General features: G+C 48.3%; 2 protein-coding genes across 25 annotated transcripts; both read right to left on the reverse strand.

Moving 5' to 3' along the window:
- Positions 1 to 1,125: 1,125 nt before the first annotated feature.
- On the reverse strand, positions 1,126 to 11,438 carry LOC101951880 (zinc finger protein 501-like). Of its 12 annotated transcripts, none has more exons than XM_065594302.1 (5): positions 11,195 to 11,438; positions 9,614 to 9,740; positions 8,233 to 8,441; positions 5,971 to 6,060; positions 1,126 to 5,369 (listed from the first exon to the last, which is right to left on the reverse strand). In XM_065594302.1, the coding sequence occupies exons 2-5, from the start codon at positions 9,738 to 9,740 to the stop codon at positions 5,352 to 5,354; spliced, it is 444 nt and encodes a 147-aa protein (XP_065450374.1). In that variant the 5' UTR covers positions 11,195 to 11,438; the 3' UTR covers positions 1,126 to 5,351. The 12 variants fall into 12 exon arrangements, 11 of the variants coding, with proteins under 11 accessions (XP_065450374.1, XP_065450368.1, XP_065450367.1 ...); XM_065594296.1 differs by having other exon boundaries at positions 1,126 to 5,366; positions 8,334 to 8,441; positions 11,195 to 11,334; XM_065594295.1 differs by having other exon boundaries at positions 8,334 to 8,441; positions 11,195 to 11,334.
- An 860-nt stretch (positions 11,439 to 12,298) lies between these two features.
- LOC101952148 (zinc finger protein 883-like) lies at positions 12,299 to 27,329 on the reverse strand. Of its 13 annotated transcripts, XR_010600904.1 has the most exons (7): positions 27,200 to 27,329; positions 25,694 to 25,820; positions 23,575 to 23,682; positions 21,191 to 21,280; positions 15,189 to 20,585; positions 13,230 to 14,012; positions 12,299 to 12,952 (listed from the first exon to the last, which is right to left on the reverse strand). XR_010600904.1 is itself a non-coding variant. In XM_065594347.1 (5 exons), the coding sequence occupies exons 2-5, from the start codon at positions 25,818 to 25,820 to the stop codon at positions 19,144 to 19,146; spliced, it is 1,764 nt and encodes a 587-aa protein (XP_065450419.1). In that variant the 5' UTR covers positions 27,200 to 27,329; the 3' UTR covers positions 12,299 to 19,143. The 13 variants fall into 13 exon arrangements, 3 of the variants coding, with proteins under 3 accessions (XP_065450419.1, XP_065450418.1, XP_008173691.2); XR_010600906.1 differs by having other exon boundaries at positions 12,299 to 14,008; positions 17,826 to 20,585; positions 23,587 to 23,682; XR_010600903.1 differs by having other exon boundaries at positions 12,299 to 14,012; positions 17,830 to 20,585.

Raw genomic sequence — 27,329 nt, forward strand, 5'->3', positions numbered from 1 at the left:
GCAGCTGCAGGGGGCAAGAGGGGAAAATAGGCTCAGAAGGATCAAACAGTGCCTGAATTTCTAAGGTTCCCAGTGAATGTTCCCTGAGGGGCCACAACGGGCTGCCCCGGCCTCAGCCCCTGAGAGGTCACTGCCCCCCTGCATCCTATGGGGCTAATCACACTTCACAGGGATTTATGAGATCACCCCCATTTCCTTTCCTGACCATTTTCACCATTTATGGCCAGGCAGCCCTACCCCATCTCGGTGGAGGGGCATCCCAGATGAAGCTCCAGGGGCAGAGGGGACCGTGACTCAGGATCAGGTTCCTAATAAATTATTCTGTCTGAGGAGTAAATAAAAAGGGCCATAATGATAAACTGACCCTGGAGCCCATGCTGATCACTCAGCAACTGTCACGTGCGCCCAGATACACACCAGGAGAATCTGTCTGCTTGGAAATTGCTAAAGCTGGTCCAGGGGAGGGATGGGGATGGCACTTAAGGGGTGGGAGGGGAGCAGGGGTTCAGGTGGTTTCCATTGTATTGCAAGAGAATTTCAGCTTTTATTACAAAAGGTAAGTTTCTAGCTCTCATCGTAGCAGAGAAAACCTTGAAAACTTAAAACCAGTGCACCCTAACAGCTCAGAAACCTAAAGCAAGAAAAAACCTCCAACTTTTATTATTTTAGAAAAATCTCATGAGTTTTAACCATTAGGGGCTGAAAAACTGTTTCCCTACATGTCCCCCTGAGGCAGTTCAGTCTCAGGGCTGGTCCACACTAATCCCCCACTTCGAACTAAGATACGCAACTTCAGCTACGTGAATAACGTAGCTGAAGTCGAAGTATCTTAGTTCGAACTTACCGCGGGTCCACATGCGGCAGGCAGGCTCCCCCGTTGACTCCGCGTACTCCTCTCGCGGAGCAGGAGTACCGGCATCGACGGCGAGCACTTCCGGGATCGATCCGGGATCGATTTATCGCGTCTAAACAAGACGCGATAAATCGATCCCAGAAGATCGATTGCTTACCGCCAGACCTGGAGGTAAGTATAGACGTACCCTAAGTACAGCTCAGAGTCACTAAAGGGAGAAAGGGACACAATAATTGCTATAAGCAATTAGAGTTTGATAGCGAGTCAAGATGTCAGATAACCAAACTCAACCGATTTATTGATTGGAAGTAAAATCAGTGTAATACAGAAAGGTCAGTACATACCCAATCTGGAGAACTGTCTTGCAGCGGTTTACATCTTCATTCTGTTCCAAACTATGAGTTCAGTTTTGCTCATATTTGGATTTTCCTCATTTAGGAGACAGAAAATTCCAGATTCCACAGACCTTACACACCTTTTCTTATCTCATTATGCACACAACAGTTTAGCTGGCAGTAGACCATAGCACACACAAGTAGCATTAGATCAAGGAAACATTTGCACTAACTGTACCTAGCACACAGTTCATATTTGGCAAACCTTAACGGAGTATACATCTTACGTCTGACATTCGGCATATACTAATGAACAAAGGTTAGACCAATTTAACAACTAGTAAATTTGCACAATAAATCTTAGCATAAGCACAAAGTATTCTGGGAGATTTTAACTAATTCAATGCTCTAACACCCCCATTTTTAGAGTGCGGATAATAATTTAAAACAGATTACAATGGAGCTGAACTGCAGCTGGCATAACCATCTCCAAAAAGAAAGGCAAGATGGCTGCTTCTCCCCAACATCATCTCCCAAGAGTGACTGGAACATGGCAAAGTCATCACTGCACGGAAGATTGCAGGTCTTCACCTACACACATGGCAGCAGCTATTTCAGACTCATAATTCTATTGTATTATTTTATGCCCTCCAGGAATGATGACACAACAGTGAGATAAAGTTGCATCTCATCATCACCCTCCAAAAGAGAGGCACGGCCACGGATTTCCCCAGTTGGACGAACGAGGAGACACTGGCCCTGTGCTGCTGCTCAGTTTCATCTGTGAACGTTGCTGGGACTAGTTTCTTTCCCTCTCTATTTAAGACTCCCTCTCCTCAAAGAGTGCTCTCTGGGCTGTCTGTTTTCACGCAGGATTCCATCTCTGTCCCTGCCCTATGACCCCTGGCTGTTTCACACCCATGTCACACTCTGGGCTGGGACTGCAACTCCACTAGTTGTTTATTGAAAACACCTACAACTAGCAGCAAACAAGTCCCAGCCTGGAAAGTACAGCAAAGGTGCTCAGAGATAATTTCCCTCACTCCTTGGCATTACGTGTCAGGGTTGAGATCCAGGTACATCTCAGTGTTACTGGACTTAAAGTGCCACTTCCTCTTCCAGGGACATAAACTCAAATTATTCAGAAAACAAACCATTATAACAGGAAGCAGCTCTCTGAAACCTCTACTATATCAATCCCTCATCCCTGCCCTTGCCTTTTTTTCTGGCGTATGGCTTCTGATGGCACAAACAATGAATTAGATGTTGGGTAAGTGATGTAGTCACGCTATCATGGCAGCAGCATCTGGAGACATCAAGGGCATGCATCTACCATCAAGATGATAAAGGTGGCAGTCCATAACCAAATAGAATACTATTTGTTCTTGAGTGCCACAGGAACAGGATGGGGAACTGAAGAAGCCCCAGTGGGTAAAGATGTAAGTTAAACCACCTGCCACCACAATGTATCCTGTTGTAATGAAGAAGGATCTTTCATTTCATATGGCTATTCTGAGGAGCATGTGAGAGCTGATTCAGAGAGACTAGGGCAGTGGTTCTCAACATTTCCAGAATACTGAACCCCTTTCAGTAGTCAGATTTGTCTTGCATACCCCAAGTTTCACCTCACTTAAAAAATACTTGCTTACAAAACCAGACATAAAAATACAAAAAAGTGTCAGAGCACATTATTACTGAAAAATTGCTGACGTTCTCATTCTTACCATATAATTATCAAATAAATAAAATGGAATATAAATACTGTACTTACATGTCAGTGTATAGTATATAGAGCAATATAAACAGGTCATTGTCTGTATGAAATTTTAGTTTGTAACTTTCCTAGTGCTTTTTATGTAGCCTGCTGTAAAACTAGGCAAATATCTAGATGAGATGTACCCCCTGGAAGGCCTCTGCCTACCCTCAGGGATACACGTACCCCTGGTTGAGAACCACTGGACTAGGGGATGCAAATCTGACTTGTCTATCCATCAAGAAGTGCATCATCAAAATAAAATATTATCCCACACCACCTATTGCCGCTGTTTCTAAGAAATGTTGTGTCTGATGTACTGTCTGACAGGTTCAACTATTTCAGAAAAGTGGTGTCTTGACTTTAGCCATATTATCATTGGTGTGACCCAGGAAGTCCAGTCTCCAACCTTCCGGTCCTAGCTGGTATTGCTTGCCTGGCGATTAGGTGTGAAGACAGGGCCCTGGCTGCATTATGCATACAGCTTGCATCATAATTTTATCTCAAAGCCAAATCAAAATGCCCTTCCTTTTGATTCAGTACATGCGGGGGATGTCACAACCTTTCATTAACGCAGGAGAAGAAAGCTCCTTTTCAGTCTGTGCCAGAATCTTTGTCCATTTTTCCATTTTCCAAGGGGAAAAGAAAGAGGAAATAAAACAAATTCCATTAGCGGCGCCCAAGAGGATGGGAGCCACAGTGAGTGAATGGCCTGGGCCTCTAAAGCACAGTCCCGACTCCAGTCATCCCTGGCCCAGCTGCAACCCACAAGGATTGTTTTGGTGCCTCTAGGGTGAAATTCTCCCATCTCCAGGGCCACACAAATTATTTTAACAAACCCTGCACTGAACCTAATGCCTGGTTAGTGAGGAGGTGGGAGCAGTTCAGAGTGGGAGCAGGTTCCCTCTTTTACAGGCTTTGGGAAAAGAGTGAAATGAGAGATTGAAGAGGTTTCTCCAATCAAACACAAGAGTCAGGAGTCTCTATCCTATGTGGGTGCTCCGGTGTTTAGTGAGAGATGATGAGCGAGCAAAGCGCTTCCCACACTGAGCGCAGGAATATGGTCGCTCTCCTGAGTGGGTGCTCCGGTGTTTAGTGAGAGATGATGAGCGAGCAAAGCGCTTCCCACACCGAGCGCAGGAGTATGGCTTCTTTTCCAAATGGATTTTCTGATGTTTGGTAAGAGACGATGAGTGAGCAAAGACCTTCCCGCACTGAGTGCAGGGATAGGGTCGCTCTCCTGAATGGATTCTCTGGTGATTGATAAGGCCTGACGATTGGGTGAATCTTTTCCCACACTCAGTACAGTAATAGGGTCTCTCCCCAGTATGGATTCTTTGGTGGACTCTGAGTTGTACTAGACGGACAAACTTTTTCCCGCATTCACCACAGTGATGGAGTCTTTCCCCAGTGTGGATCCTCTGGTGCAGAGTGAGACTTTCTGGATGACCGAATATTCTCCCACACTCAGCGCATCGATGCGGTCCCCCAGTACGATGGATTCCTTGGTGTCTCCTGAGACTTTGAAGGAGACTGAATTTTTTCCCACACTCACCACAGCAATGGGGTTGCTCCCCAGTGTGGATCCTCTGATGTCTAATGAGATGTTCTCGTAGGCAGAATTGTTTCCCACACTCATGGCACAGGAAGGGTCTCTCTCCGCTGTGGATTTTCTGGTGTCTAGTAAGACTTGATGTAAGTTTGAAGCCTTTCCCACATTGGCTACAGCGATGGGGTCTCTTTTCTGAGTGGATTCTCTGGTGATTACGAAATGTTGATGAATCCATAAATCTCTTTCCACACTCAGCGCAGGCATAGGGTCTCTCTCCTGAGTGGATTCTCTTGTGGATGGTAAGAGCTGTTATTTGGAAGAATCTTTTTCCGCACTCAGCACAGCGATAGGGTCTCTCTCCCGTATGTATTCTCTGGTGGGCAGTGAGCAGTGATAACTGGCTGAATATCTTCCCACACTCAGAACAGGGATGGGCTCTCTCCTTTCTGTGGGTTTTCCCATGTGCTTTGAATGCTTTCTTTCTCCTGAAGCTCTCCCCACATTCGCTACATTGATACAGTTTCTGTCTTCTATGAACTGTCCAGTGGTGGCTTATCAGGTCTCTCTGCACCTTGAATTCTTCCCTGCACACACGGCAGGTATATAGGCTCTTTCTGGGCTTAGATTGTCCCTTTTCAGGCGGCTTTAGATGTGACCTGGATCTCCTCTGATGACTTCTTGGGGTTGCTGGCTCCTTCCTGGTCAGATTCTTCCTCTGCCTTTGTGGCTTGCACTGCCTCTTGTGGTGTCTTCCCCACTCAGTTTTCTGGGAATGGTTCTCCCCTGATGTCCTTGGGAAAGGCCTGAGTGGCTCCAGGTTGCCAGACCCTTCCTCAGGAGTCTGCCCCATAGCTCTGCTCAGGTTCCTCGCCCCTGCTTGGTGGGGAAGAGAATCCAGATGTTATTTCTTGTGCTGCTCACAAAGGGAAAACACTAACATTCCCAGCAGGGGGATGTGCCTGAGTCAGCCCCATGTCCCTCCCCTCAGAGCAGAGCTGGCCCTCGCCCCTTAGTGCAAGAGGCCAAACTCCCAGGGGCCCCAGTGCTGGGGAACGAGGAGAAGGTCAACGTCCCATAGGCCCTGATAATAGTCCCCCAAGTCAATGAACATGAGAACCAGCTCCCACGATTCTCTCCCTACTCTGAGGCCCATCTCACTGGGGAGAACAGCATCACCACACACCAGCACTGACACCCCTCTCCCGAGGGACACACACAGAATACTCACACTGTGATGGATCCCAACGGCTCCATGTTCTATGGAAAATGCGGGAGGGGGAGAGACTGAGGGAATCTGCATAAGGGGAGAGATGGAGTTTCTAGGGGGATATCAGGGTGAGGAGCTGTAGCACTTCTCATGCTTGGGCTTCAATCCCTATTGTAATGCTCTGTGAGGGGAGAGTTTGCAGCTGATGGATGATTCCTGAAATGAGCTCTCCGGCTCCCACTGGTGGACAGGGCAGAGCTGGTTCCCTACCTGCTCCAGGGGAAGAGCTTTGTGTGAGGAAGAAGCCCAAGGAGCTTTCAATTGCTGGCCAGTCCCAGGTCTCTTCTGCATCTGGAAAATCTGCACCAAGACAAAAGGTCTTTGGTTGACAACGCATGGACCGAATGAGTATCACTGAGAGAAGCCCTTTCCTCAACATCATAAATGATGCATAAAATGGGGGCTTGATTTTCAATTTCTATTGTGGTAGCACAACTGAGTTTATGGTTGCACAGCACCAGGTGCTGCACAAAACCACAGAGATAGTCCTGATGTTGAGCTTATCCACTAAATACACAAAGGGTGGGAGACAACCTAAGCCAAAGAAGTAACTTGCTGTTTTAATAACTGGGCCCACAAATTTACCCTAATTGGCAGTATAATTACAAAAACTGTGAGAAAGTTTATAAGTGTTACAATATCCTACAACAATAAATGTCGATGGGAAAAGGTGCAAAATATAAACAAGACGACGGAATTAGTCCAAATAAAAAAGGCCTATAATGCAATTCAAGAACAGTGTTAAAATGATGGCTGTAAACAAGAGAAATGCGGAACTGGACATTAACGAACCAAATTGAATAAGTTATAATTTAGGCCTAACTGGAGGAAAACCCAGTGAGGGGCTGGGCTATTTTGCCTATTACTTCCTTTTGGGGTTTTTCAAAAGAAAACACTTTTGGGGGGAAGTAAAAGAGCCGGACTGAATGCAACCCTTACTGACTGAAAAAACAGCAACAGCAGGTGTGTGCCAACAACTGCTGCAGCGAGCGATACCATGATGTTGCCACCCTGAACCTCTTTTGGGACCTCAGATCATCTTCATCCTTATCCTAAGAGATCTCCTAACAAGACTGGACCAGAGAGAGGGAGCCGGAGGAGATTACCACTGTTTCCAGTTCTGGCTAACTCCCTAAAATCACCTGGAATGTGAGACGTTGTCCCCTTCTCTCCTCCCCCTGCCAAGCACCATGAGTTCTTTTCCTTCCCCAACTTATTTCTTCTCTTTCCTATTCTTCTCCCTTTGCTTTATATTAAATAAGAGTCTGGCTTAGGTGGCCAAAACTGCCATAGTTTGCAACATTGCTATAAGCCTGTGATCAAAGAAGGAGCCAAAAGCACTGCCCAGAACAGCCTAACGCTGGTACACATTTGCTAGATAGGTCTGATCAGACCATGTGCCATGCCTGTGTTTCTCCGTTGCAAGGCTGCAAGTAAGAGTCAGCCAGAGACGGAAGCTGCATCTTCTACCTTCGCTGTTCTTTTCTCTTCCCTCTTGTGTGCGTTTGTCTTGTTTTGTCTTCTAAAAAACAGCATCAGATTTTAACGTCAACAACAGCTCCAGCCCATTTCAACTAACTGCTTCTCTTTTCCCCAGAAGGACAGTTATTACCATCTTTAATACCATCTAAAAGACTTTCAAACAGAGGCTTTTTGTCTAAAGACTCTCTTCAGCTAAAGGGCAAGGAAACAAGGGATGTTGTTAAAATAAAAGTCACACTTAATAGTTGACATTTCAGATGTCTTAACTCTTTTCCTTCTTTTTCTATATCTTTAATAAAAGGTTAGAAAGAATATGGCATGGTGTTTGCATGGTACTAAGCAGGCTACAGTCTCTGAATTCCAAACCCCCAACCTTATTTAACACTCTTTAATATTGGGGCATGACAGTGTCATGTTAATGCCTTTGTCTCTCTGGGCCCATGTAGTCTATATGAATTAATACAATATTGTCCAAGCTCAACCAGCATCGCAGTGGCAGAATGAGGAATAGAGTCCAGGTCCCCTCACTCTCACAACATGATGTTGCCTCCCAAGTAGTCCTGGGGAGTAATAAGGAAATCCCTTATTAACGTCAGCTGAGAGCCCTCAAAAGCGATGGGACAATGTTGGGTCCCTACAAAACTGGGCCTGAACTGGGAAGGGAGATTCCCAAGTGCTGCTCGGTCAATGATTCAGACAGCTAGGGAGGGGGTACAAACATTCTGGTGGATGGGATTAGAATTCAAAATGACCTTTACAATGTGGAGAACTGGTCCGAAATCAACAAGATGAAATTCAAGAAACACAAGTACAAAGTAGTTCGCTTAGGAAGGAAAAATCAGATGCACAACTAGAAAATGGGGAATAATTGGCGTGGCAGCAGTACAGCAGAAAAGAATGTGGTGGTTACGGTGGATCATGAATTGAATGAGAGCCGACAATGTGATACTGTTGCAAAAAAGCTGAACAACATTGGACTAAAAGACTAACATTCTGGGATGTATTGTCACTTTGGCCACAATGTATCAGGATTTCAGCCGTCTTCAAGCTACTCATTCTTTCCCTGCACATCACTTTAACTTCTTCCTCACCTGGGCGGGTGCCTCTCAGGATGTCTCCATCTTCTGTGGGACCCTGGGCACACAGCTCTTCCCCTCGCTCTATGCTGGAGATCACCACTGGCTTGGGGGTCTGGATTCCTGCTTAGAGAAAAGCATCACCCCTAAGAACTTCTAGCAACAGATCTGCTGCACTTTGCACAGCTCCATATGCAGTGTTTGTGCCAATTAGGCGATGAACTAATCTATGTATTTGAATTTTTTCCCCATGGAAACATGAACTGCAGCTTATGGTCAGCACTCCCGGCGCCTGGCAGTGGCAGGATATTGAATTGCAAACAACCTGGCACCTGTGGGAAGGGGAGCTGGAGAGGACTGCGGTGTCTGAGGGGATTGGGGGGAACAGATGTGGCACATGGTGTATATTTTCCCTTGACCTAGGAGAGTTACTCTACTATGGCCCAGCATCCCCCTCCCTCCTGTGGATATATTTAAATAGGAATTAAACAGCTGTAGCTGGCCTGGGTCAGATGACTTGGGCTTGAGAGACTTGGGCTGTGGGACTGTAAAATTGCTGAGTGGCTATTGGGGGGGGAGGGTCCGAGTGCCCAGGCTCCAGCCCGAGCCTGAACATCTGCACTGCAATTTTTAGCTCTGCAGCCTGAGCCCCACGTCCTGACTCAACTGATCCAGGCCAGCCATGGCCCTGCCGTGGGTCGTTTATTCCAGCATAGATGAACCCACAGTCTGTCTCTCTCCTTAACTGTGGTGTTGGCTGGCCTTTCACCCTGTAGGCCTGCAGAACACACAGCCCTTTTCTGCTCATGTGCTCTGTCTGGAGAACTACAAGAGACAGAATTCTCTTGCCTTAAACTGTGGAGCAGTAGTGACTATGGGTGGAAGGATCTCCTCTTGAAGATATGAAGTGTAGTTGTAGATGTATCAGTCCCAGGATATTAGAGACCAGGTGAGTGAGGTAATATCTTTTACTGGACCAACTTCTGTTGGTGAGAGAGAGAAGCTTTCCTTTCCCAGACCTGAAGAAGAGCTCTGTGTGGCTCAAAAGCTTGTCTGTCTCACCAACAGAAGTTGGACCAATGAAAGATATTACCTCACCCACCTGGTCTCCCCATGAACTGGTTGCTCTGCTCAATTAAACATGTCTCTATCGATCCAGACCTATGCACCCCTCCTTCCAACCCCACAGACACCTCTCCACCCAACCACTCAGACCAATGCGTCATCTCAGTTACTGTGTCTCTGTGCAGCACCCAATGCACTGGGGCCCTGATCTCACACACACAGCTCCTCACCTAACGAGACCAGAGTCTGGTAATTTTCCCACATGACATGTCTGTAAAGTTGCCTTTGCTCCTCGCCCAGCAGCGCCCACTCCGCTGGGGAGAAATACATGGCCACATCCTCAAACGTCACCGACATCTGAAAGGACAAACAACCCAACTCAGCATGGCAAAGTTTACACACCGATAGAGGAATAGCTGTTGCAGGTGATGTGGATGTACAAGTGGTTCCCGCCCAGGGAGGCTTGAAAGTTCGTACCATTATTATGGGTTCAGGTTTGTCACTGTGTGAAATAAGTAATGGACAGCGTTTTCCTGTGACTTTTTTTCTGTCTGTGACACCCCCCACAGTCGTGGCTCTGGCAGCTGGACCCGGCCCCCTGCTGTGGGTGTTGTATACTGGCACGAAGAGTTGCACCTCCTCCTGACCCTCTGTCATGATGGGACAGGCAGGCCAAACTTCAGTGAGTGTCGCAGCAACCTGGAGCTCCAGGTCACAGCCCCACTTACATTTAGCCTGCACACCTGACCCTCTGCCACCATGCTGGAGGGCTGGGCAGACCAAACCTGGGCAGCTCTGCAACCTCACATGCCATGAGGCAATGCCCAGAACAGGGCCCCAGGCCCAGCTCCTCAAGACCCTGCTGGAGCCACTGCTGCGGGGTGAGAGTGGGGATCTGGACTCAGCCGTACAAAATACACGAGCTGCTGGAGCTGCACTGTGGGGTGAACACATGGTAGATTCACTCTCCAGTCGCTCCCTTCCTGGGCTTGCCCTCTGTACTGGGCAGGAATTAGGGTTACACTGTTGTAGCCTTGTCGGTCCCAGGATATTAGAGAGACAAGGGGGTGGGGGTAAAATCTCTTACTGGACCATCTTCTGTTGGTGAAAGAGAGAAGTGCCTGAGCTACGCAGAGCAGGGACCTAGAGCCAGGCTCCAGCCTGAGTACAAATGTCTGCACCGCAATTAAACAGCCCATGAGCCCCTGGGCCCCATGAACCCGAGTCAGCTGGCACCTGCCAGCCACAGGCTTTTAGTTGCTGCCTAGGCAGACCCTGGGCGCCCCAGCCAGAGAGCTGTGGCTCAAGCAGTAGCAGCCCAGGCTTTCAGCTCCGGAGGGCTCTGGTTGAATCCCCAACACGCTGCCCGATGGGGCAGTCGGACAAGGAACCTCCCTCCCCCGCGGTCCCCAGGGACTCCGTTCAGCCTCCCCCAGCGCCTCCCATTGCCAGTGTGTGCAGCGGCCCCCGCCTGGCCCCGACCCCGCTCTCCCGAGCAGGCTGCTCACAGCCCCAGCAGCACAGGCCAGAGGACCTGTCAGCCAGGACCTGCCCCCCCAGCCCCGCCTCCAGCCCCGGCCGGTGCCTGCTCTGCGGGAAGGGGGAAGAACCCGGCAGCCCCCGGAGCACCGCCCCGGGGAAGGGGCCCGCCCGCCCCCAGGAGCGAGCAGGAGGGTCGGTCGGGCTGTCGCGGGCTGGGGCGCGGACCCTGCCGGGCTCCGACCGCTGCACAAACCGGCCCCCGGGGGGGTCTCTCCGGTCCCAGCAGCTCCCTCCCCAGGCGGCGATTTCCCTCCCCGGGCCCCGCTCACCGCGCCGGGCGCTGGGGCTGCAGCCTGCAGAGGGGGCTCGCTCCGCACGCGCAGCTCGGGCCGGGCTCGGCCCCTGCCCCCCCCCGCAGCAATTACTGGGCGTGTCTAGGCTGTGGAGGACTCGGAGCTCTGTGGCTTTAACCCTTAAGCAGCTCGGGCGGGGAAGCGAGTTGCAGAGGGAGCCACTAGGGGAGACGAGGTGAAGTCGGTTCCCTGTTTGTTGGTGGCTCCCGGTCCCTCCCCTCCCTGCTGTAAGGGCGGGTATTGGAACTATGTTATAGGGGGGGCTGGACACCCTGTGTAGGATGGAAACCACTTCAAACCAGGGGTGCTACCGCTCCTGCCCCCCCAGCGCCCTGAGTTCCAGCCCCCCCGTTCACAGACCATTTCTTAGTAATTTATCAGGGTGAGAGACGCCTTTTCAAACATTTCAGCAGAATCAATATGGATTGAGATTCATAACAGTGTCTATTAGTAAATTAATACATTATTTAATAATTATTCATATCTGGAACTGGGATGTGAATCAGTAGCGTAGCTAGTGGGGTTCAGGGGAAGCGGGCGCTTCCCCTGACCCCACATTCCCCAAAAGTGGCGCTCCGGCCGGCTGGCAGAACGGGGCTGCGGGCTGGCCGGCTCCCGGCGCTCTGGACGGCCAGTGGAATGGGGCCACGGGGTGGCCGGCTCCCAGCGCTCCCGCCAGGACTCCAGCCCTGAGAGCATTGCCGGAGGTCTCGGTGCCCCGGACAGCGCTCTAGATGGGGAAGTGAGGCGGCCCTGTGCATGCGCCGCTCCATCTTTCGGCAGCATTTCGGTGCATGCACAGGGCCGCCAAAATGCCACCGAAGGACTAGCACCTTTTTTCGCCACCGCTCCTCCTCGGCTGCAACCCTGGCCACGCCACTGATGTGAATGGCTGTAAGTAAGAAAATACTTTTTGGGATATTCTAAGTGCCATTAAGGTGAGAGAAGATAATTCCCAGAGGTGAAATTCCATGTCTGGGCTACACTCTGCTAAATATCATACCCAAGTTTCTATTCTGTATCTGATTTGACAGTAGCGATACTACATACATGAAAAAAAAAATCAACCAAAAGCAATGGTCAACCAAATTGTTGCAGATCCAGATTTAATGTTTTTACATAGTTTATATGGACAACAGTTACAATTTAAGAAGTCTGGAGGACTAACCCTGCTTCCTTCTTAGACAAATTAAGAACAGGCAAAATGGCTACATTTATCAGAACTTATTTCATAGTTGTATAAATATCTAAAATGTTATCATTAGTGTCACGTCTTTTCCATGGTGCACAACAAAAATTATATGAAGAAACTATCAGATACAATTGGCCCCCCAAAATATGTTTATTATTTATATACAAACATACAAGACCTAACTTAGTGCACACTGTGGTCAGACTGATTTCAGATATCTTCTAAAACATCGACGACAGTAAGTACCATCAGAGGGCTCACAAACAACTTAAAGGGATAATTCAACCCTATTCCCACACCCACTACAATTAGTTAAATCAGTCTTTAATGTTGCTGGGACAGTTGCACAGTAGTAGTGTGGTTTGGTATCCATTACTTTTCAAGTTACTTGGAGAACTCTTCATCTGTGCTATAATATCTCCAATTCCATTCCTTTTAAATTCCAGAATTCCATCACAGAAATGCCAACTCTCGGTTTGATCAAGTTTTTAGGAAACGTGCAAAATGCTTCCCAGTGTTGTGTCATCCTAACAGTTTTGTGCCTGTAATGACAGCACCTTTGCTTTAATAAGTGCTAATGTTTATTCAAGTCACGTTGATGTTCTTTACTGAACTAATCAATATTTGGAACACTACTTTTAATATTAATCTTATATCCAAGTTACATTGAAAAGAGCTAAAGAGAGGGCAGACGAAGTATTTATCTGGCCTAGGAACATTTCTTTCTTTGAACAGCCATAGAATGTATCTGAAAAGATGCAGTGCTGTACAGTACTTTAATATAACACCCCAAATGCATTTTGTTTTCTCTCAACTTACATGCACAGAAATTGCTGGTGGAAACAGCTGAAGGTCACATTTTAGAATTTTTCTGTGATTGGACTTAATCTCCAGTGTAATGATTAAAATGCATGGTTCACCATTAATGAGATGACACTTACTCAATTGACGTATGTTGCACTTGTTCACTTTGACTCTGAAATTGTAAAATAAGCAAAAAAGCTGCTAGTTATTATACTACAGATATTTTAACTAATGAATTTGTGCTTTTGTTGTTCGTGCTGAACACTAGTGACACCTGTGTTTACTCATTCCAAGGGGTTTTATTATAAGATGCAGTTTTGTGCAGAAGGGAATTTTCTTCACCAATTACGGCACAGAATTCCTGCATAATTTGATGCTGTGTCTGTCTCTCCATAAAATGTTCTCCTGGTCTGTAATCTTGACACAACCAACTACTGCACCAAACATCTACATGGAGAGGGAACGTTGGTAAAGGTGCAGAAAGGTCAGGAAATGGCTTCAGAAATTCATAGATATTAAGGCCAGAAGAGACCAGTCAATCATCTATATCATCTGCATAACACAGGCCATGATATTGCAATGTATTACCCCAATATGCAGCCCAACAACTTGTGTTTGGCTAAAGCATCTTCCATAAAGGTGACCCGACAGGTTTTGAAGACATCGGGAGCTGGAGAATCCATCACTTCCCTTGGGAGTTTGTCCCAGTGGTGGATCACCCTCACTGTAGAAAATTTGTTCTTATTTTCAGTTTGAAGTAGTCTTTCTTCCACTTCCAGCCATCAGTTCTTTTTCTGCCTTTGTAGGAGGAATATTTCAAGGGGGGGAGAAAGTAGGTTTTCAGGTACTGACCCTGGATACAAATGTTTATTAGTGAAGCTACTTTATGTGGGAGCCATTTCCCCCCCACCCCTCCTCCGCATACAGGGCTGTATTTATTTCCCAACTCCACGTCCAACTGCCATAACTGACAATACAGGGTTACTGTTACCCCAAAAAATGGCTTTTGGGGCACTTCTTTATAAGCCGCCTATTCCCCCCTTAGTCTGTTATTAGTGAGGTAAAAGTTCCTGGGGTTGTTAAGGAAACACTAAAGCTCACGGATATAATCTTCTGATAATGTAATTGGCATAGGCAGTATTCTTTTCAAAACAAAGTATCTGATTAATATAACTAATATTGATTAATATAAATAATCCCCAATAAAGTGCATCCTAAAACTCCTAATTAAGGCAGAAAAATCCTCGAGGCACAAATCCCATATTGCAAATTAAAGAGCACTTAAACTACAATCGCATATAGTTCAAATGATTCTAAGCAAAGCAATTCATTGCATGTAGCCAGTTTGCAACAAATCACTGACAACAGATCTTAAATTACTTTAAAATTTATATATGTATACACTGGTGCTGCACCGAGGGCCACGTGCTGCCCCTGGCCGACTGTCCGAGCTCCGGGGACGGGGACGACCAAAGCACACAGCCGCGTGGCTGCGCTGCCCAGCCCACTCCCAGAGCCTGGGGCCAGCCGGAGCACGCTGTGGCTGCACTGCCCGGCCCCCTGTCTGAGCTCTGGGGGTGGGACCGGCAAGAGCACACAGCTGCGTGGGCGCACAGCCTGGCCCAGCGCAGAGCTCAGGGGTCGGACTTGGGATACCTCCCCAGCCCCGGGTATGGTAGGATGGGGCCGGGGCGGGGGAAGGGCAGGATGGGGAAAGCGTGGGGGTCCTGGGCTAGGAATGGGGCTGGGAGGAGTCACGGGGGGAGATCCTGGTCCCCAGGCTAGGGGTGAGGCCGGGAGGGGTCACGTGGGGAGGTCACGTGGCACCCTTAGGGTGGTGCCCCTTTAGCCTCCCTCCCCACTAGCTGCTGCTATAAGTATACTTAAAAACACACACACACTTAAAGCATACACATACTAACCCTATATACAGCCCTATACATTAAACCATCATTAAAAGAATATTAAGCTTACGCTATAAATCTGTTGCTGTTTTCTTTTAAAAGTCAAATCACTGCTATGGCTGCTGTTCAATTCCTGCTCAGTCAGCTCTGCCCTGCTCCAGCTTTCTTTTCTATCTCTGCCGCAGTTCTTCTTTGGCTTCTCTCGCTGGCTTCCCGGCTCTTCCTGCACGCCGCTCTCCTTTTCAGACCTAGCCTCCGGACTTCGAAACTATTGCTGGCAACTGGCCTTTATGGTTATGCTACATAGTACCTCTGTATCTTCCTATTTTTAGAAACAGTTCCCTCACTTGCACATGCTCAGTCTTGACCACTACCCCAGAATTCGGATTGACAGCTCTGACCTTTAAAACAAGGTATGACCAGGACGAGTGGCTGCTGACCAACCAGCTGCTTAACTGACTGGTCTGTCTGTTACCCCCTACTGCACATGCTCCATAGCTGCCGATCGCGCACATGCTCCCTGTTGTCCTTTTACTCCCCCCGCCCCCCCCCCCAGCTGTGATTCTGCACAGACACATCCACACACACTTGGCTCTTTGCCAGCAGCCAGGGCAACTTTTTTTTCTGAAGAAATCCAAAGTTCTTATTGAGCCTGCTCAGGGCCCACAGCAGCCGTCGCAGGGAGCAGTGACTTCTCCTTATTCAGAATGGAGATCAGAGCTACAACGCAGAGACTGGAGAATTGTCTCTAGTCACACACACACACACACACACACCACTGTAAGCCAGGAGAATTTCAGCTCTCATGACAAAAGTTTCTAACCCTCATGGTAGCAGAGAAAACCTTGAAAACATGAAACCAGTGTACCCTAACCACTCAGAAACCTAAAGCAAGTAAAAACCTCCAACTTTCATTTTTTTTAGAACTGTCTCATGAGTTTTAACTATTTGGGGCTGGCAAACTGTTTAGCTAACATGTACTCCTCAGGCAGGTTAGTCATAGTACAGCTCAGGTTCACCAGCAGGAGAGAGAGGCACAATAACTCCTATTTGCTTTAAAGTTTCATAGTGAGTCGAAATGTCAGATAACCAGACTCAACAGATTTATTGATTGGAAGTGATTTGAGTTTGAAATCCCTGGTCTAGATGGAAACCTTAAGCTGTTCCTTTGTTAAAATGCAGATTTCTCACTCACAACCTTTCCCCTACCCAAACAGCAGCCACTTAGCCAAATATCAGCAAAATCTAATGGACTATCACCTGGTTGAGGGGTCAGTCTGCCTTTTTGTCTCTGAGGAACTGGTCTGTGGGTTTTCTCCAGAACTGTGACATGTCTAAGTAACATCATACAGTAGAATCATATAACTTTGCATAGAATGTTGCCTCCCATATTTTCACAAGATAATAATGTTCAGCACATTAGGAGTTTTCAAATGATACTTCAAAAGGCTTTGTACAAAATTGATCATTATCCTGAGAAGGGGTGAACATAGAGGTACAGACTGTCACAGTAATACAGAAAAGTAAGTATGTACCCACTCTGGAGAAATGTTTTGCAGCAGATATCTCTTCAGTCTGTTCTAAACTATGAGCTCAGTTTTGCTCATATTTGTATTCTTCTGATTTAGAAGACAGAAAATTCCAGACTCCACAGACCTTACACACCTTTTCTTATCTAATTATGCACACAACAGTTTAGCTGGCAGTAGACCATAGCACACAAGTAGCATAAAACCATGCAAATATTTGCCCCAACTGTACCTAGCACACAGTTTATATTTGGCAAACCTTAACAGAGCATACATCTTGCGTCTGACAGATTCCACGTATTCAATGGAAAAAGGTTAGAACAACTGAACTACTAGTAAATTTGTACAATAAAGTTTAGCATGAGCACAGGGTATTTTGGATGATTTTAACTAGTTTAGAGTCCTAACACCCCCATTTCTTGAGTAGAAATAATGGTTAAAAGCAGACTACAACTGAGCTGAACTGCAGCTACCATAACCAGCTCCAGAAAGGAAGGCAAGATGGCTGCTTCTCCCCAACATCATCTCCCAAGAGTGACTGGAACGTAACAGAGTCAGCACTGCAGGGAAGATTGCAGGTCTTCACTTACACACATGACAGTGCAGCCATTTCAGACTCATATTTCTCTTGTATTATTTCATTCCCTCCAGGAACGATGAGACAACAGTGACAGAAAGTCCCATCTCATCATCGCCCTCCGACAGAGAGACACGGCCACGGATTACTCCAGCTTGAGGAATGGGGAGACAATGGCTCGATGCTGCTGCTTAGTTTGATCTGTGGATGTTGCTGGAATTAGTTTCTCTCCCTCTCTATTTAGGAGTCTGTCTCTTGAAACAGTGCTCTCTGGGCTGCCTGTTCCCATGCAGGATCCCACCTCTGTGCCTGCCACATGACCCCTGGCTGTTTCATACCCATGTCACACTCTGGGCTGGGACAGCAACTCCACAACTTATTTACAGAAAACACTTACAACAAGCAGCAAACCCGAGTCCCAGCCTGCAACGTAGAGCAAAGGAGCCCAGAGAGATTTTCCTGCACTCCTTGCCACTTAGTGTCAAGGCTGAGATCCGGGTACGTGTCAGGGCTCGTCTACACTACCGCGCAGGGTCGATCTAAGATACCGCAACTTCAACTACATGAATAGCATAGCTGAAGTCAGCGTAATTAGATCTACTTACCGAAGTGAAGACACCGCGGTAAGTCTATAGCTGACGCTCTCCCGTCAACTGCGCTTGCGCTCCTCGTTCTGGTGGAGTACCGGTGTCAACCCTCGCTGGATCGATTGCTGCCCGACGATCCAGCGGGCAGTGTAGACAAGCCTTAAGTGTTAGGGCGAATGTACACTAGAAGTGCTACAGCTCCTGATAGTGTTCAAGACACCAAACTAGCATACAAGACACTCTAACCCAATGCGAGAGAGCTTGCCTGTCAGCATAACACCTCCACCTCTATGAGAGGCGGTAGCTATGTTGGCAGGGAAGCTCTCTCATCAACATAGCTCAGTTTACACCAGTGCTTAGGATGGTATATTTTACATCGTGCAGGGATGTGGATGAGTGTTCTGGTAAGTGATAAGTTCTATGTAGACAAGCCCTAGGTGGCATTAAAGTGCTACTAACTCATCCAGGAACACAAATTTGAATTATTAAAAAAAAAAAAGTGCCATTATAACAGGAAGTAACTGATATCTCTCATCTCTGCCCTTGCCTTTTTTATGACTTCTGATGGCACAATGAATTAGATGATGGGTAAGTGATGTAGTCACGCTAATCATGACAGCAGCATCCATAGATGTCAAGTATTTGCATGTACCATCAAGATGATAAAGAAGGCAGTCCATAACCAAACGGCATGCTGTTTGTTGATCCGGAAACTCCAATCTCCAACCTTCCAGTCCTAGCTAGTATTGCTTGCCTGGCAATTAGGTGTGAAGACAGGGCACTGGGTGCATTATGCGTGAAGCCAACTATCAGGACAGCTTGCTTCATAATTTTCTCTCAAAGCCAAATCAAAACAACCTTCCTTTTGATTCAGTACTATGAGGGGCACACAGGGGATGTCACAGCCTTTCATTACCTCAGGAGACAAAAGCTCCTTTTCAGTCTCTGCCAGACTCTTTACCCATTATTTCTTTTTCCAAATAGAAAAAATAAAATAATTAATTCAATTTGTGGACCCTACGAGGGTGGGAGCCGCAGTGAACAAACAGCTTGAGAGAAACCAGGACCTCCAAAGTGCAGTCTTGGCTCTAGTCATCTCCCTCTTAGCTGCAGCCCATAATGAACACAATGGAATGTTTCAGTACCTCTAGGGTTAATGCTCCCATCTCCAGGACCATGCAAATTATTTTAACAAATCCAGCACCTAAACTCATGTCTCCTTAGTGAAGGGTGGAACATTTCAGAGTGGGAGCAAGTTCTCCCTCTCTTACAGACTTTGGGAACAGGGTGAAGTGAGAGGTTCCCTCCATTAAACACCAAGGTCAGGAGTCTCTATTCTGAGTGGGTGCTCTGGTGTTTAGTAAGATATGATGAGCGAGCAAAGCGCTTCCCACACTGAGCGCAGGAATATGGTCGCTCTCCTGGGTGGGTTCTCTGATGCTGAGTAAGAGATGATGAGCGAGCAAAGTGCTTCCCACACTGAATGCAGGAATATGGTCGCTCTCCTGAATGGATTTTCAGATGTTCAGTGAGAGATGATGAGTGAGCAAAGCACTTCCCACACTGAGTGCAGGGATAGGGTCGCTCTCCTGAATGGATTCTCTGGTGGTTGGTGAGGCCTGACAATTGGGTGAAACTTTTCCCGCACTCAGTGCAGCAATAGGGTTTTTCTCCAGTGTGGATTCTCTGGTGGCTCTTGAGATGATGTATATAGACAAAGCCTTTTCCACAGTCAGTGCAGCGATGGAGTTTCCCAGTGTGGACTCTTTGGTGTCTAGAGAGATTTTCTGGATGACGGAATATTTTCCCACATTCAGCACAGCGATGGAGTCTCCCCGTACTATGGATTTCCTGGTGTCTCCTGAGACTTTGAAGGAGACTGAATTTTTTCCCACACTCAGCACAGGAATGGGGCTGTTCCCCAGTGTGGATCCTCTGATGTCTAATGAGATGTTCTCGTAGGCAAAATTTTTTCCCACACTCGTGGCACAAGAAGGGTCTCTCTTCGCTGTGGATTTTCAGGTGTCTAGTAAGACTTGATATAACTTTGAAGCCTTTCCCACATTGGTTACAGCGATGGGGTCTCTTTTCTGAGTGGATTGCCTGATGATTACGAAATGTTGATGAATCCATAAATCGCTTTCCACACTCAGCGCAGGCAAAGGGTCTCTCTCCTGAGTGGACTCTCTTGTGGATGTTGAGAGCTGATATATGGAAGAATCTTTTTCCGCACTCAGCACACTGATAGGGTCTCTCTCCCGTATGTATTCTCTGGTGGGCAATGAGATGCGATAACTGGTGGAATATCTTCCCACATTCAATACAGGGATGGTCTCTCTTCTTTCTGTGAGCTTTCCCATGTGCTCTGAACTCCTTCTTTCTCCTAAAGCTCTCCCCACACTCGCTACAGTGATACAGTTCCTGTCTCCTATGAACCATCCAGTGGTGGCTTATCAGGTCTCTCTGCACCTTGAATTCTTCTCTGCACACACGGCAGGTATATAGGCTCTTTCTGGGCTCAGCTTTTCCCTCTGCAGGAGGCCTTAGATATGGTCTGGATCTCCTCTGATGGGCCCTTGAGGTTTCTGGCTCCTTCCTGGTCAGATTTTTCCTCTGCCTTTGTGGTGTGCACTGCCTCTTGTGGTGTCTTCCCGGTTCAGATTTCTTGGAATAGTTCTTCCCTGATGTCCCTGGGAAAGGCCTGAATGGCTCCAGGTTGCCACGCCCTTCCTCAGGAGTATGCCCCTCAGCCCTGCTCAGGTTCCTCGCCCCTGCTTGGTGGGGAAGAGAGTACAGATGTTATTTCTTGTGCTGCTCACAAAGGGAAAACACTAACATTCCCAGCAGGGGGATGTGCCTGAGAACGCTCCACACCCCTCCCCTTAGAAGAGGGCTGACCATGGTCACTTGAGTGCAAGAGGCCAAACTCCCAGGGGTCCCAGCACTGGGGAAGGAGGAGAAGGTCAGTGTCCCATAGGCCCTGATAATAGCCCCCCAAGTAAATGTGAAAATCAGCCCCCACAATTCTCTCCCTACTCTGAGGCCCATCTCACTGGGGAGAACAGCATCACCACACACCAGCACCGACACCCTTCTCCCAAGGGACACACATGAAAAACTCACACTGTGATGGGATCCCAATGGCTCCATGTTCCATGGAAAATGGGGGAGGAGAAGAGACTGGGGGAATTTGCGTAAGGGGAGAGATGGAGTTTCTAGGGGGATGTCAGGGTGAGGAGCTGTAGCTGTAGCACTTCTCATGTTTGGGCTTCAATCCCTATTGTAATGCTCTGTGAGGGGAGAGTTTGCAGCTGATGGACAATTCCTGAAATGAGCTCTCCAGCTCCCATTGATGCAAAGGACAGAGCTGGTTCCCTACCTGCTCCAGGGGAAGAGCTTTGGGTGAGGAAGAAGCCCAAGGAGCTTTCAATTGCTGGCCAGTCCCAGGTTTCTTCTGCATCTGGAAACCCTGCACGAAGACAAAAGGTCTTTGGTTGACAGCACATAGACCGAATGAATATCACTGAGAGAAGCCCTTCCCCCTGCACTGTAAATTACTCATTTATGGTCACTGTTGTACTGTGGGCTCCACAATGCACAAGAGGGGAAGCTATTTGGGACTCGACAGTTACTTTGTACTGTGGTAGCGCAACTGAGATCTTGGTTCCATAGCACCAGGTGCTGCACAAAATTACAGAGAGATCGCCCTGATGTTGAAGAGCTTATATACTAAATACACAAAGGGAGGGAGAGAGCCTGAGTCAAAGGAGTAACTTGCTGTTGTAATACTTGGGCCCCATAAATTTACCCTAATTGGCCGTATAACTGTAAAAACTGTGAGAAAGTTTATAAAGTGTTACAATATCCTACAACAATAAATGTTGAGGGGAAAAAGTGAAAAATATAAACAAGACAACGGAATTGGTCCAAACAAAAGAGGCCTATAATGCAATTCAAGGACAGTGTTAAAATGATGGCTGTAAACAAGAGAAGTGTGGAACTGGACATTAACGAACCAAAATGACTGAGTTTAATTTAGGCCTAACTGGCAGAAAAACAATGAGGGGCTGGTCTATTTTGTCCATTACTTCCTTTTGGGGATTCTCAAAATAAAACACTTTCTGGGGAAAATAAAGGAGCAGGACTGAATGCAACCCTTGCTGACTGAAAAAACAGCAACAGCAGGAGCATGCCAACAACTTCTGTGGTGAGCGATACCATCATGCTGCCACCCTGAACCTCTTTTGGGATCCCAGAACTTCTTCATCCTAAACCTAAGAGATGTCTTAACAAGACTGGACCAGAGACAGGGAGCCGGAGGATATTGCCACCATTACCAGTTCTGGCTAACTTCCCAAAATCACCTGGAATGTGAGATTTTTGTCCCCCTGTCCCTCTTAACTCCCATGAATTCCTTTTCATTCCCCACCATATTTCTTCTCTTTCTTATTTTTCTCCCTTTGCCTTCTAGCAAACAAGAGTCTGGCTTAGGTGGCCAAAACTGCATAGTTTGCAAACTTGCTGTAAGCCTGTGATCAAAGAGGCAGCCAAACACATTGTCCAGAACAGACTAACGCTCGACAGGTTTGCCAGGCAGGTCTCCAATTGGCTGATCAGACCGTGTGCCGTGCCTGTGTTTCTCCAGCCGTGAAGCGGCAAGTAAGAGTAAACCCGAGTCAAAAGTCACATGTTCTATCTTTGGTGTTCTTTCCTCTTCCATCTTGAGTGGGTTTTGTCTCCAAGGAAACGGGATCGGATTTTAATAACAACTCCAGCCCATTTCAACTAGCTGCTTCTCTTTTCCCCAAAAGGACAGCTATTACTATCTTTAATACCATCTAAAAGACTTTCAAATAGAGGCCTTTTGTCTAAAGAATTAAGGGTAAAGAGAAAGGCAACAAGGGACATTGTCAAAATAGGAGTCCTTAGGTCATATCTGACATTTCAAATGCCTTAACTCTTTTTCCTTCTTTTTCTATATCTTTAATAAAAGAATAGACAGAAATTTTTGTGGTGTTTTCCATGGTACTACGCTGGCTTCTGTCTCTGTATTCCAAACTACAAACCTTATTTAACACTCTTTAATGCTGGCCATAACAGTGTCATGTTAACACCTTTGTCTCTCTGGGCCCATGTAGTCTCTATGAATTAATACAATATTGTCCAAGATCTGCCAGCAGCTCATTGGCAGAGTGAGGAATAGAGTCCAGGTCTCCTCACTGCCACAAGATGATGTTGCCTCCCAACCAGTCCTGGGGAGTAATAAGGAAATCCCTTATTAATGTCAACTGAGAGCCCACAAAAGCAATGGAACAATGTTGGGTCCCTACTGGGCCTGAACTGGGAAGGGAGATTCCCAAGTGCTGCTCGGTCAATGATTCAGACAGCCAGGGAGGGGGTACAAACACTCTGGTGGACAGGATTAGAATTCAAAATGATCTTGACAAAGTGGAGAATTGGTCCAAAATCAACAAGATGAAATTCAAGAAACACAAATACAAAGTAGTTCGCTTAGGAAGAAAATATCAGATGCACAACTAGAAAATGTGGGATAACTGGCTTGGCAGCAGTACAGCAGAAAAGAATGTGACGGTTATAGCTGATCACGAATTGAATGAGATACTGTTCTAAAAAAGCCTAAACATTAGACTAAAAAACTAACATTCTGGGATGTATTGTCACTTTGGCCAAAATTTATCAGGATTCCAGCTGCCTTCAAGCTACTCATTTGTTCCCTGTACAACACTTTAACTCCTTCCTCACCTGGGCGGGTACCTCTCAGGATGTCCTCATCTTCTGTGGGACCCTGGGCACACAGCTCTTCCCCTCGCTCTATGCTGGAGATCACCACTGGCTTGGAGATTTGGATTCCTGTTTAGAGAAAAGCATCATCGCTAAGAACTTCTAAGAACACTGTGCAGCTCCATATGCAATGTTTGTGCCAATTAGGCTATGAGCTAATTATGAAGGCTAATAGGCAATTCATTTCCATGGAACATGAACTGCAGCTTATGGTCAAAACTCCTGGTGCCCGGCAATGGTGGGATATTGACTTGCAAACAACCTGGCACCCGTGGAAAGGGCAGATGGAGAGAACTGCGGTGTCTGACGGGATTGGGGGGAAACATGTGGCAAAAGCTGGATATTTCTTCTTGACCTAGGAGAGTTACTCTACTATGGCCCAGCATCCCCCTCCCTCCTGTGGATATGTTTACCTAGGAATTAAACACCTGTACCTGGCCCGGATCAGATGACTTGGGCTTGAGGGGCCTGTGCTGTGGGATTGCAAAATTGCTGAGTGGATATTTGGAGGGAGGGTCCCAGATGGGGCCATCCCTACCTATATGCAAAGTACGCAGCTGCATAGGGCACCAGGAAATTTGGGGCACCAAATTTCTTGGTGTCCTACGCAGCTACATGCTGCTCCAGCCCCTGCTCTGCCTCTTCCCCTGCTCATAGATTCATAGACTTTAAGGTCAGAAGAGACCATTATGATCATCTGGTCTGATCCCCTGCATGTCGCAGGCCACAAAGCCGTCCCTACCCTTTCCCTTGACTCTGCTGTTGAAGTCCCCAAATCCTGTGGCTTAGTGACTTCAATTGGCAGAGAACCCTCCTGCTAGCGATCCCTGCCCCATGCTGCGGAGGAAGGCGAAAAACCTCCAGGGCCTTTGCCAATCTACCCTGGAGGAAAATTCCTTCCCGACCCCAAATATGGCGATCAGTAAAACCCCGAGCATGTAGGCAAGAGTCTCCAGCCTGACCCTCATTGGCCATTATACTATTTACCTACCAAGGCACGGTATTCATTTTGCTAAAATCATGTTTTTCCATTAAACCATTCCCTCCATAAACTTATCTAACTTAATCTTGAAACCAGACAGGTCCTTCGCCCCCACCGTTTCCCTCGGAAGGCTGTTCCAATATTTCACCCCTCTGACCGTCAGAAATCTTTGTCTAATTTCAAGCCTAAACTTCCCCACAGCCAGTTTATATCCATTTGTTCTCGTGTCCACATTAGTACTGAGCTGGAACATGCTCTACCCCAGGTCCGCCTCTTCCCCCCTGCTCCACCCCAGTCCCACTCCCACTCCACTCCTTCCCAAAGCCCCCATCCCTGCTCCACCCCCACCATGCCCAAGCCTTGCCCCCACTCCCTTGAGGACTGCAACAGGGTCGGGCTCCAACCCGAGCATGAACATATACACTGCCATTTTTACTCCCCAGTCTGAGTCCCACGTCCTGAGTCAACTGACCCAGGCAAACCACGGCCGTGCCGTGGGTCTTTTATACCAGCATAGATGAACCCAGTCTGTCTCTCTCCTTAACTGTGGTGTTGGCTGGCCTTTCACCCTGCAGGCCTGCAGAACACACGGCCCTTTTCTGCTCATGTGCTCTGTCTGGGGAAGTACAAGAGCCAGGATTCTCTTGCATTAAGCTGTGGAGCAGTAGTGACTTTGGGTGGAAGGATCTCCTCTTGAAGATATGCAGTGTAGTTGTAGACGTATCAGTCCCAGGATATTAGAGAGACCAGGTGAGTGAGGTAATATCTTTTACTGGACCAACTTCTGTTGGTGAGAAAGAGAAGCTTTCCTTTCCCAGACCTGAAGAAGAGCTCTGTGTGGCTCAAAAGCTTGTCTCTCTCACCAACAGAAGTTGGCCCAATGAAAGATATTGCCTAACCAACCTGGTCTCCCCATGAACTGGCTGCTCTGCGCAATGAAACATGCCTGTATCCATCCACACGCACACACCCCTCTCCTTCCAACCCCACAGACATCTCTCCACCCAACCACTCATACCAATGCGTCATCTCAGTTACTGTGTCTCTGTGCAGCACTCAGTGCACTGTGGCCCTGATCTCACACACACAGCTCCTCACCTAGTGAGACCAGAGTCTGGTAATTTTCCCACATGACGTGTCTGTAAAGTTGCTTTTGCTCCTCGCCCAGCAGCACCCATTCTGCTGGGGAGAAATACATGGCCACATCCTCAAACGTCACCGACATCTGAAAGGACAAACAACCCAACTCAGCATGGCAAAGTTAAAAACACTGATAGAGGAATAGCTGTTGCCGGTAAGGCAGATGTACAGTGGTTCATGGACTGGGAGGGCCCTGGGGGGTTTGAAAGTTTGTACCACTACTATGGGTGCAGGTTTTTCGCAGTGTAAAAGAAGTAATGGACAGTGTTTTCTGTGTCTGTGACTCACCCTACAGTGGTGGCTCTGGGAGCTGAGCCTGGCCCCCTGTGGTGGGTGTTGTATCCTATCACAAAGAGTTGTACCACTGCTGAAGTCCAAACCTCAGTGAGTGTCGCAGCAGCCCGGAGCACCAGATCCCAGCCTGACTTACATTTAGCCTGTACACCTGACCCTCTGTCACCATGCCGGAGGGCTGGGCATATTGAACCTGAGTAGCACTGCAGCCCCTCCAGCCATAATGCAATGCCCACAGCAGGGCACCTGGGCCCAGCCAGCCCCATAGGACCCTGCTGGAGCCACTACTGCGGGGTGTGGGTGGGGCACTGGAGTGGCATTGTGGGGTGAGTACAGGGTTGGTTTGCTCCCCAGTCGCTCCCTCCCTGGGCTTGCCCTCTTTCTTGGGCGTAAATTAGGGTTACACTGTTGTAGCTGTTTTGTTCCCAGGATATGACAGAGACAAGGTCGGGGAGATAATATCTCTTACTGGACCAAATGTATTTGTTCTTGAGCTACACAGAGCAGGGTCGTAAAGTCCAGGCTCCAGCAGGAGCCCAAATGTCTGCACCGCAATTAAAAGAGCTGAGCGCCATGAGCAGGTGTCAGCCTGCACAGCCCAGCTGCAGATTTTGAGTTGCCGCCTAGACAGACCCTGGGCGCCCCAGCCAGAGAGCTGTGGCTCCAGCAGTAGCAGCCCAGGCTTTCAGCTCCGGAGGGCTCTGGTTGAATCCCCAACACGCTGCCCGATGGGGCAGTCGGACAAGGAACCTCCCTCCCCCGCGGTCCCCAGGGACTCCGTTCAGCCTCCCCCAGCGCCTCCCATTGCCAGTGTGTGCAGCGGCCCCCGCCTGGCCCCGACCCCGCTCTCCCGAGCAGGCTGCTCACAGCCCCAGCAGCACAGGCCAGAGGACCTGTCAGCCAGGACCTGCCCCCCCAGCCCCGCCTCCAGCCCCGGCCGGTGCCTGCTCTGCGGGAAGGGGGAAGAACCCGGCAGCCCCCGGAGCACCGCCCCGGGGAAGGGGCCCGCCCGCCCCCAGGAGCGAGCAGGAGGGTCGGTCGGGCTGTCGCGGGCTGGGGCGCGGACCCTGCCGGGCTCCGACCGCTGCACAAACCGGCCCCCGGGGGGGTCTCTCCGGTCCCAGCAGCTCCCTCCCCAGGCGGCGATTTCCCTCCCCGGGCCCCGCTCACCGCGCCGGGCGCTGGGGCTGCAGCCTGCAGAGGGGGCTCGCTCCGCACGCGCAGCTCGGGCCGGGCTCGGCCCCTGCCCGCCCCCCCGCAGCAATTACTGGGCGTGTCTAGGCTGTGGAGGACTCGGAGC

The sequence above is a fragment of the Chrysemys picta genome, chromosome 4, assembly GCF_011386835.1.
Source record: "Chrysemys picta bellii isolate R12L10 chromosome 4, ASM1138683v2, whole genome shotgun sequence".
NCBI classification, from domain to species: Eukaryota; Metazoa; Chordata; order Testudines; family Emydidae; genus Chrysemys; species Chrysemys picta.